Genomic DNA, 10,859 nt, shown 5'->3' with positions numbered 1-10,859 from the left:
TATGCAAACTTTTGGGATTTCCACCTGCTTCCCTATAAAGTAGAGGTGAATGAAATGGTGTTTTTTAGTGTTTAGTGTAATGAGCATGAAACACAACACCACACAAAAATGACTTTTTTGACAAATCATTTTATTAAATCAGTATTTACAGGCAGTTTGTGTTCTCACTCAGAGCTCATTTAAACCCGTCTGTCTCCTGCTCTGCCGCTATATTTCCTGAACTAAAGTCTCTTACCAGTATCGTGAATTCTCCCTCACATATATTCACTTTCTTGAACTACAGTAATAAAATCAACAACCTGGAAGTAAAGATGTGATACAGGAGGCACAAGCTGAATTCAACCATTATTAGAACTGATGATGTGCACCACTGAATATGGCTTTATTGAGATCTCTTCTCTGTTCGGACAAATATATGTGAAAAACTAATTACATCTATTGGGCACAATGGACAGCCAGGTAGTTGCTACCTCTCTGGTTCACATCCAGCTGTGTCTACATGTTCCATTTCAGGAGTGGACCATCAGTTACTGAACATGGGAGTGGTGTTACAATTTCATACTGTGACCAAGATGCCAACAGTTAAGAACAAAAGAAAAAAAAAAAAAAAAACATGACAAAAAACTAATTCATTCATCCTGGGACGTGGACATCGCTTCAGTTAGATTTCACTACACACTCTGCATAGCACTCTCCCTAACAAAGTGCCAACCCAAGCTTAAATATGGACATTTGCTGTTTGAGCAATCAAACCTGCTGGAAAAATACAATCTTCGTTCATTTCATTCATTCAGTCTCATTCGCTTGCACCTGAGTTCCTACATGCTGTACGTCAGTGATGGACATGATGAAATGAGCACTGCGCTGACGAGGTGGAGAGACAGCGGCGCAGCTTGTGAAGTACAGCAGTAAATTCATTCCCCCATCTTAACCTCCCTTGAGTTGCTGCTAACAACACCTTCAAATAATGACATCTGAATTACCTGATATATATACAGTACACACACATATATATATATATATATATATATATGTGTGTGTATATATGTATACAGGTTGATTTTAAAATGGGCTTTTGGTTCATTTTGATTAAAATACTGCTCTGACATTGCTGCCATCTCATACAAAAAGGCAGAAAAGCTACTTAAAAATGGACTTGAATCCACAATCTCCTCTTCACTTGTCTTCTTTTTTTTTTTGCTTTTACTTTTAAATAGAAATAATGAAGGGACAGTCAAAGGAAAACAGCTTTAAAGATTAATTAAAAAACAAAAACCGTAAACAGAACTTGTCAGATATACAACTTGACACACAAGACCCTTACCCTAAGTTTTTTTAAAAACAAATGGCAATTAACATATTAGGGGTGCACTGATAATGCAAACAGCTCAGTTACCGGACAGGTACCAGTTAAATACTCTGCATTAGTGGTGAGCTCACTGTGGGAGATCTGACACCACAAGATGCGCTCCAGGGCGTCTGTGTTCTAACTGCTGAGAAACCAAACCATGTCATTTAGGACAATTTTACGACAAAACAAATTGGGAAAATTTGAATGTTTCCCATTTCACAGGAACTGCAGATATTATGTTTATTTGTAAAAATATCAATGTTAAATGCTGTGTCAATTAACAGATTCTTAGTGGTGTATGTATAATGTTTAATATTTTAATCTGTACTCAGTAGATATCAGAGCATCCCTAAAAGATAAAAATTTAGTGAGCCAACAACTGAAAAATTAAAAACATGAAAGGTGTTAGAAGTGATGTGTGGTATTATTGCTGGGGAGAAGCTGCTGCACAAGTACCAGCTCATCTCATTTTTCTATGGCCCATCACGTCTCCTCCTCTCTCTGCCATCCTTTGATAAAGTCTTTTCCACTGCCGTGCAGGCATCCTGAGACGGAGCCGCTGGGGACTGAAGGAGGGCAGAGATGGAGGTGAGGGGCGTCTCTTAAAGGGATCATCACAGTGAGTCCAGAAGATGTCCATAATCACAGTGTCAAACAGACTGGATTGGGGAGAGAAAAGAGCGTTTTTGACTTCCTCCTAGAGTTCCTCGCTCCCTGTCAGTTCCACACCACTGCTGGTGGGAGGAGCTGAGCAGCAGTGTGGCTGCATTCACTGCCCATCTGATATCATGGAACTGAAGGAAGTGAGTTTAAGAATACAGTGCTGTCTTTGCTCTCAGGAGGTCTTTGATCTCTCTCCTCTCAATGGCTGGGTGGCCCGGGGCCCACTTATCTGTGCTGTCGGAACCCTTGGGTGCCGTCTGGACCAGCTGGCTGCCGGACAGTGTGATTGTTTGATCGGGTGTCCTCTGAAGGCATTGTAGAGTTATTGCGCCCTGGCCTGGCAGAAAGAGAGGAAACAGGAATAAATTAGAGACAGCCTTTTCCACGTGCCAGACAAAAACAACGTGCCTCTGTCAGCTGCAGTCTAAATCACGATACCAAAAAAGTAACACTAGGAGGGGAGGTCAACAAGGCTCCTCGCAATCCTGTTAACATGTGGGTTCAGAAAATTCATCTGGGATTTGTTTGGAAGTAGTCCCACTTTTTATGCCTATTTTCTGCATACTAAGTTATTGCTCTAGATTTTTTTAGATTTTTAAGGTGAATAAGTTGAATATTTAGATCACAAAAAGTAAAGTCTTCAGCAGAACCCACCAGTTACACGCTCCCTTTTGGAAGTCTTTATCAGGCTGTGTGGATTATTACCTGTCAGTGTTGGGCTTGTCCTGAGGCGTCTCCTCTGGGCAGGCACTGCCCAGTATTCTCTTCCTGGCCTCTGCGTACTCTGCCTCACGCTGAGCCAGAGACTTAACCTGTGGGGTAGGCCTGTTCTGATTCAAGGGTGATCCCAGTGACCCGTTACTTGCAGGCCGCTTCAAAATGCGTATTTGAGGTGGGGGTGCTGCTGGAAGAGAATCGTCCTGAATCACCATGGTAGTCTTCAAAGGAGATCGTGAAGAATTGTTACTGGACTCCCTGAAAACAGACCAACAGGACACAGTCCACACAAAGTTAGTGATACAACAGACGGAAAGAGGCCATTACATAAAATAGAGGGGGGCAGTGCTTAGATATGTCCTTGGCCAAAAAACTTATGACAGACACTTCAGCACATTTATTCACTTCAGTATATTCACTTCTTCCTTGCTCATCAAGTTCCATTATGTCATAAAACATGTCTTAAGACAATTTCAAAATTGTTAGTATCCGTTCCTCAATTCAGCTCACTGATTTTCATGTGAAATAAATGGAGATATACCAATCCAACTTCTTTGCTCCTGATACTGATATCAATACCTCAAGTCAAGGTATCTACTAATACAGAATCCAGTAGCAGTGCCGTTTTTTCCACAAAGTAAAATCTCAACACTACATTACACTGAACACTGCATTAAACTTATTTGGATCATTTTTATGTCAGGAACCATGAGCAGAGGTATTACTGTGGTGCCAAAAACGGAGTTGATAACACTGACAAAGACACAGTTTGTAATTGTAGATCAGTCATGTCTGGCCAGTACTCAGTCCATTTAAATAAAGTTAGTAGTGGTCATGATATGGACTCAGTGTAAAAAGTCTCCTGCCATGTTTGGGTGTGTACTTTTACAGATAATCAACAAACATGAATAAAACAGTATAGTTTTGAATAGAAAGTGAGGCGTCACAAATTTGGACCACGTTTCCTCTTCCTTTTAAAGCCTTACTTTTCTTTCTGGCTGATCCTTAGCTTCTCTTCTAACCGTTTTTCCATTTCCTGTGGAGGGAAAAATAAGTCAAACATGTATTCATGTAAACAAACAACATAGGCAGCTCGATTATGGATGGGGGAAAAAAGTATAGCAAGGTATTAAGCAAGCCGAAGAGTGGATGGAAAGCAGGATTCAGTTACAAGCTATTTATACATGTGTAGGACAGCTGCCAAGTCATAACAGAGCGAGTGCTCAGCTACCAACATTAGCCGGCTGATGTTGACACCTAAACCTGTAAAAATAAAGTTAGCTAGCTTCCTCTTAATCGCGTTTTCCACCGACTAACCATAATCAGAGGCGTGAAAAGGATTTGTAACTTTAGCTTCACTAGTTGATAACGTTACGGCCAACTTTTTCTCAACCACGTTCTTGACGTCACCAGCTAGGGATGGTCTGCCAGACTACCGCGACAACGGCTAACGTTCAGATAATCTTTACCTAAATGTCAACAACTCCCCAGTTTGGCGACATAACTAACCCGCTACCCGACAAGTAGTTGGTAATATGGCCGAAAATGCTGTCCACCAATAGCTTGGCCTTGTAACCTAACAGGAAACCACGAAGTTAGTTCAGCGAGCTAGCATTCAGCTAGCTATCCTTATAGCATGAATAATTTGAGCCAGGTTCCATTAAATAAAATGAAAGCTAATGTTGATCTTGCGAAGTTACCCATCTTCACTTAATAATAATGGACCGTCTGAACTGATTCACGGTGCTGCTAGTCGTCGTCTACAGAACGGTTCGGTTGGTCGATCTAGAAAATGTTCGAGTTGACATTTTCCCAAAGTAGGAGTTGCTGGCGTTATAAAATGTAACGCTGTGCCGAATTGGATATAAGACTCGAGTAGAAACACAAACGTCTTGTGCGAAAAGTGAATATTTCCCAGTAAGTAAAATTAATATAGCTCCAGTGTAACATTTTCCACGTTAGCCAAGTAATCTACAGTTAGCTTAGCATTGGCTAACATCAATCTTAGCATTTCAACTGGCTAAACGTTTAATTCAGTGGGCTTAGCTGGCGTCGTGCGTGTTCGTTAACTAATAACCAGACGTTTTAACTTTATTTCATTAGAATTAGAAATAACAAACACCACTTAACTAGTTAGGTAAGTCCATATTAAACCCGTTTCCCTCGCTAGCTTCTTGACGTTAGCATGCCAAGTTTCTTAAAGCTAGCGTTAGCATTAGCCACATTGTTGGCCCGTGGGAGTCGTTAACAAGGAACAACGTTAGAAGAACTTTTAAAACCAACAACGTAGATATAAATAAGTCACTAAAATGATATTCGCATTTAAGTGAAGATATATTGAGCCCTTCATTATTTACCCCACTGTCAGCAGCTTCCTCCCAACTTTCGGCGACCTCCTCATCCATGTTTCATTTTGCTCAGACACGCTGTGGAGGAGGCCGTCCTGGACCGCTGCAGACCCGCCTCTCCGCCGTCTGCTGCCCGTGACATCACACTGACGGATTTCCCCACAGAATCTCACCCCTCCGCACAGCTGATCAGAAATGGCTTCTTCTTCTTCTTCTTCTTCTTCTTCTTCTTCTTCTTCTTCTTCTTCTTCTTCTTCTTCTTCTTCTTCTTCTTCTTCTGCTTCTTCTTCTTCTTCTTCTTCTGCTTCTTCTTCTTCTCCTCACACACGTCACCACGTAAATAACAGAACATAGACATTATGAACTGAAACACCTACTGCACCATTTCTTCCTTGACACAATTTGAATTTGTTAATACGAGGTTAAGTATGGTAGATGATAGTGTTATTGCATATCTTCTTAGTTTCTATGATTGTAACTCTTTACATCGCAAAGAAAAAAATATTCACTGCAGCATTCAAGTTTGTCATGACCCTCTAAACATGGTATATTGAACAGTGGGACTATTCCATCATTGTTATGGCCCACCCTCCTGTATATTCCATTGCAATTATAACATTCAGATGTGACGAACAGATTCTATATTTCAATAAATGATTCTGTGTCGCAGATCTCATGCCCATAAATACACACTGACCTGTCAGGTTGATTCTGGCAATCCTGACCTTTTTGTAGGTACACTGTAGAAATGATATGAAGCCATACTGTTGTCAGAGGTGCTGAAGAACAGCTGCCTTGTCCACTGAGATGTCTGATCTGAAAATTATATGTAAATGGGAGTATTTCTGCTCAGTTGTGCCACATGACATCCTTTCTCATGTACTATATATTCCGTATAAACATATACGCCATAGTGCTAGCATTATGAGTTGATGCTGATATCCTTTGATCCATATTTCTGATACCACACTTTCGTGGAGTGTGATAAGAGTTTAATGTAACATTAGCATTAGGCTCAGAGTATCCCATACACAACCAGTCAGGTCATTCCTCTCAGAGGTATCAGTCACATTATTTCTAGAGCTGCACCCCTTTTGAAAAATGTCAGTACTTCCAAGAACAATACATTGATATTCATGGCCAGGTTGGGATTGTTGGCACAAAGAAGATATTGTTTTATCAAGCAGTCTTTCAGTTAGCTCTGTTGTGACAGGGCTGTTTCTGTTTGGACACATGAGGGCAGCATTGGTTTGTCAACTTGATTTGGTAGTTTGTAGGTCATCTGGATCGCCTGCCTTCATACATGCAAAGGCTGCCTGACGTTGATAAGAAAAGGATTTGGCAAACACAAAAAGTATGTAAAGTAGTTCAAATGACGTATTGTGCAAGTATTGTGATATATGAAAAAATTAGTTGAGTGCATGAACGCATCTATGTGTGTGATTGTAACCTGTACACTTGTCTTTCTCACAGGTGAAATGAATCTGTTCTGTTCTCTAATAGAGTAAAACAGTCTCTATAACATCATACAACTATCTTATCTAAATATGTCTAAATATACAAATATAGATATTTATTTATAATTTATTTATCTAGATGCACAAATAAGACCCTGGTGGTTTACATGATATTGAAGGTGTCCAAAATGAACATGACACTGGTTGATAACAATGCACTGTGTTTTGTTTTTTTTTTTTTTTTTATAGGACTTTGTCCATTGACTAACTAGCTCGTCAGGACTGGTTACACACAGAAATGTTGATTTATTGCTACCGGTATTATATCTGCTTCCTCCTCATAACTGTGTTCAGATAAGAGATTCTTTTACATTTTATGCTCTCATAGGGATTTGGACGGATATAGAGGAGCTGATGTTGACAAAATGAACCCAGTGACCTAAGTTATATGCATTTCAGCTTTTCTTATCTGCCTCATCGTCTTCTTGTAGTCAGAGAAGTGTGTGTTTCAGGGTATGATATAGATATTTGGTATTGTATAATGCACATGTTTGCATGATCAGCTGATTACACTGTACAGATTAGATAGATGCCCAAAGATTGGTTTTTTAAGTTCACGAGTTGAACCTGTCTGCATGAAAACACCACTTCTGTCGGATGTGCTGACGCTCTTGGATAATCTGGATCACTCAGTCTTAAATCTCAATTAACTGCCATGCAGAGTATTTGTGCAAGTAATCAGAACTTTGGCAGCAGGGTTTAGACCAACAAGTCTTGGATGTGATGTATAATTTCCTGTTGCATATAAAACACTGTACTGTTGGTACATACTAACAAAATGCATCCATGTTACACTTCTAGATTCTAAATGGGGGAGGTTACAGTACAATACTGTTCTGTAGTGGTGTTAGTGAAGAATTAGATATCTGGTGTGCATAGCTGACATTTTGTCCTGATGGTGGAATAAAATATTTGACTCTATCATCTGAGAATGAATGAATGAATATCAAGTACAGATTTTATGGAAATGTTTCCAGCAATTTTTGAAGAATAAGGAATAAGGAGAATAAGGATTTCTGGAACAACTTCCAGGGCTTTGGAAGTGCACAGGGCAGGGAAATTGTCTTCAGAGGTCAAAAGCTCATCACAAAGAACATTTAAATAATCTTTGCCATATATTGTATGATGATCCTGATTTAGGCCACAAGGATAATCACCCAGCTCTGAAACATGACTTGAGTTTTAAACTTCTCATGTAAGATGGCAATATACAACAATCATTTCCTACTCTAAACTTTCACCTCCATATGTCCACAATGGCCATGGCAGATCAGATACTGTACCCTCAATGGTGAATTTTCAGAAAAGTAACAAACACAACTGCAATCAACATCTGGGCCACGTCTGCCACAGGGGAATGAAATGCATCCAAAAGAAACATAGACAATGTGTGAAATTAAGAGGTAGATTTATTTGAAATCCAGAAATGAGTTTTCATTGCAGAGCAAACCCATTTCAACAATTCAGAATCAATTGTTCAGTTTTGCTTGGTTGTAAAAACTTGTTTTCATATTAAATGTTAAACATTCATTGGTCAAAACATCCAATGGGTCTGTCTTCAAGTCGAAATGGGACTGCTTCAACCTGCTACCCCCAAACCTATCAGTCGATCAAGAGGTATCTCTGAGAGAAGGAAACATACTGCTGCTTTACCAAAAGGATCTGACACATACTAATCAGTGATACTAAGAATATTAACTAATAATTAAATAAAATAGAGTTCCATGTATTAGTTACACAAGGTGGGGAACCAAATCAAGAGTCTGATGAACAAATATAATAAAATCAGTGTTGTTCTTGGACCCTCCACACTTATGACCCTGAAGCCAGTGACAGCAGCATGTTGGCACCAGTCAGAGTTAAAGTCAGCTCCTGCCTCCTCTTAACTATGACTGCTGCTGTCACTGCACTAACTTTTTGTTACATCACATCCCCTGAATGGAATTCAAGTATAAGATATAAACATAATTCCTGTACTTGGCAAGACACAGTTTGATACTTTTGTTCTTTTGTTCTGAAATTCAGTTGATTGCTGATGCATGGTTGCAACACAGCATTTTTATCAAAACAACAGGTCTTCATCAGCATATAGATAATTTAAAAAATACACTTTTACAACTTTCAGTTTCCCTGTATTAATTATGAAGTCTTACTTACAAAGTCCTACATGTATCCTCAATTGTATAATTTTCTGTAAGACTGAACAGATTGATGGAAAAATGCCTTATTGTCATGTCAACATGGTCTTTTAAATTCATGGTTTATTCAGAGTGGCTGAGCGCTTCTCTTCCTTTGCTGGGCTCTGCCATCAGCACTTATGGACGTAGTATCCTGTCACATATCCTATGATGTAGATGGTCACTAGAGCAACCAGAGCTCCTGCTGTCTTCACTATTATTCCCGTCCTGCCGACACACAGTCTGTTGTAGATCCTGCAGATGTTGGAGAAAAGGAGGCAGATTCAAGGGGTAAAGCAGCTGATGTTGAACTTTAATTGGCGGCAAAGTTTTTCAAAAGTCTACTAGTACTATAACATTCCACTGATAAAAGGTTTAAAAGATAATATTATATTTTGTGACATAAAATTAACCTTTGTCAACCCCATCCAGCTCATAACTCATACAGTTTACATACATCCCAGTATTTGGTTTTATGTCATTCACATTTTCCTACATTTCTTTAGGTTTGCTCATGAACAGTATCAGAAAAATTCTCAATAATAAAAATGATAATAATCATTATTATTATTATAATATGTGTCACTTTGTTTCACCTCATCGTAGTTGACTGTGATGCCTCCACGTTCATGTTGATGTTGTCCTCGTTCCAGCGATCATACTGCACATTGCCGGCACTGTTGGGCTCCATGTCCTTCCTCTGCTCAGAGGTTTAACTGCTGCCTGGAATCACTGTTCACTCGCCGCTCCTCTGCTCAGCCTGGACACACAAACTCTGCGCTCTGACACTGAGAGGATGAAGAGTTGTTTGTGTGCAACAAAATGTTGAGATCTGGTGTCAATAAGAGACGACAAAAAGAGTTTTTAAAAATCATTATGGAGAGTAATGAGAGGAATTTGAGAGGAACTTAATAACCTGCTGCTTGTAATACATGAGAATGCACTTTAATCAAAGTGTGATTACATGTCTCTTACACACACGTTTAAAATTAGTTTGGATGGAGATGGATCATGTCAATCAAGGGTTTATGTTGTTTAATCAGACCACATGACTGAAATAATCAGATTCAAAAGGCAGTGATTGGTTGATTGTCACTCAGAATTCACTTGATATCTCCACATGCAAATAAACTCAGTTTGTACTCACCTGAGTCTGAAGCAGTCAACAACCTGCCCACAAAGCTCTGGTCTCCAGCACTTTTAAAGCCTCGACTGAGACTCAGAGAGCCATTCCTCCTGCTTGGTATGAGACCTCGGCCATAGTTCACTTGTTCACTGAGGTCAGTCTGTCATAAACTCATTGGTTGGAATCCAACTGTTGTCTTTCACCTCCTTATATGACTCCAACTCAGTGATAAAGGGCAATTCAAACTTAGTCTCCGGTTTCACTACATCCTGTGCGGATACTGGACTGCAAAAATGCTTAGTGTTGTAGATTTCATGATACTCCACTGCATAAACAGTTGATTTGGTCAAATATAATATTGCCTTGTCATTGAAAAGGTTCTGTGGCTATACTGAGGAGGATAATCATGTTGCACCCCTGTTTCAGCTGGAGTAACAATGCCCTCTTGTGTCACTCATTTTACTGCCATAAATACACTAATGTAAGTTGAGGTATGAAGACTCACTAATCCTAAAATGTCACATAGATTACGTTTTAAGCAGGAAATTTGTACAGTGAGATCAAAGGGTTGAACAGACTTATATTTTGGTTTCACTTGGTTTTAATTGTGACAAACATCAAACATTATTAATGCAGTTTACCTATTACGTTTTCTGCCAGTGCTAAGGGAAGTGATTAAAGCCGACTCCAGGGCTTAGAGGCACCCATGGGTGCTAGAAGACGACAGTGGTCTGTACTTTTTTGCTGCACATTGCCAACTCTGGAAGGCTCAGTGGAGTTGATGGCTTAACATCATTGTTTTCCAAAAGCCTTGGTAAACTTGAGATTTAGGCAGTTGCAAAGTTACTGCATAATTTAATCAGATGTACAAACCAAATGTATATTATATTATATTATATTATATTATATTATGTTATGTTATGTTATGTTATGTTATGTTATGTTATGTTATGTTATGTT

The 10,859-nt window shown here is 39.3% G+C and overlaps 1 protein-coding gene and 1 long non-coding RNA gene across 2 annotated transcripts; both read right to left on the bottom strand.

The window, feature by feature from the left end:
- Positions 1-109: 109 nt before the first annotated feature.
- szrd1 (SUZ RNA binding domain containing 1) lies at positions 110-5,244 on the bottom strand. Its single transcript, XM_071475374.1, has 4 exons — positions 5,089-5,244; positions 3,718-3,767; positions 2,720-2,989; positions 110-2,351 (listed from the first exon to the last, which is right to left on the bottom strand). The coding sequence occupies exons 1-4, from the start codon at positions 5,134-5,136 to the stop codon at positions 2,240-2,242; spliced, it is 480 nt and encodes a 159-aa protein (XP_071331475.1). The 5' UTR covers positions 5,137-5,244; the 3' UTR covers positions 110-2,239.
- A 2,743-nt stretch (positions 5,245-7,987) lies between these two features.
- LOC139620138 (uncharacterized) lies at positions 7,988-10,091 on the bottom strand. The gene is made up of 3 exons (XR_011690748.1): positions 9,921-10,091; positions 9,370-9,605; positions 7,988-9,028 (listed from the first exon to the last, which is right to left on the bottom strand). It is a non-coding gene; the product is annotated as an uncharacterized lncRNA (long non-coding RNA).
- Positions 10,092-10,859: the final 768 nt, after the last annotated feature.

Source organism: Trachinotus anak, unplaced genomic scaffold (genome assembly GCF_046630095.1).
Source record: "Trachinotus anak isolate AG129_WGS33_773 ecotype Australia unplaced genomic scaffold, CSIRO_AGI_Tana_v1 ptg000004l, whole genome shotgun sequence".
NCBI classification, from domain to species: Eukaryota; Metazoa; Chordata; class Actinopteri; order Carangiformes; family Carangidae; genus Trachinotus; species Trachinotus anak.
This window is presented reverse-complemented; position numbering and strand designations above follow the sequence as displayed.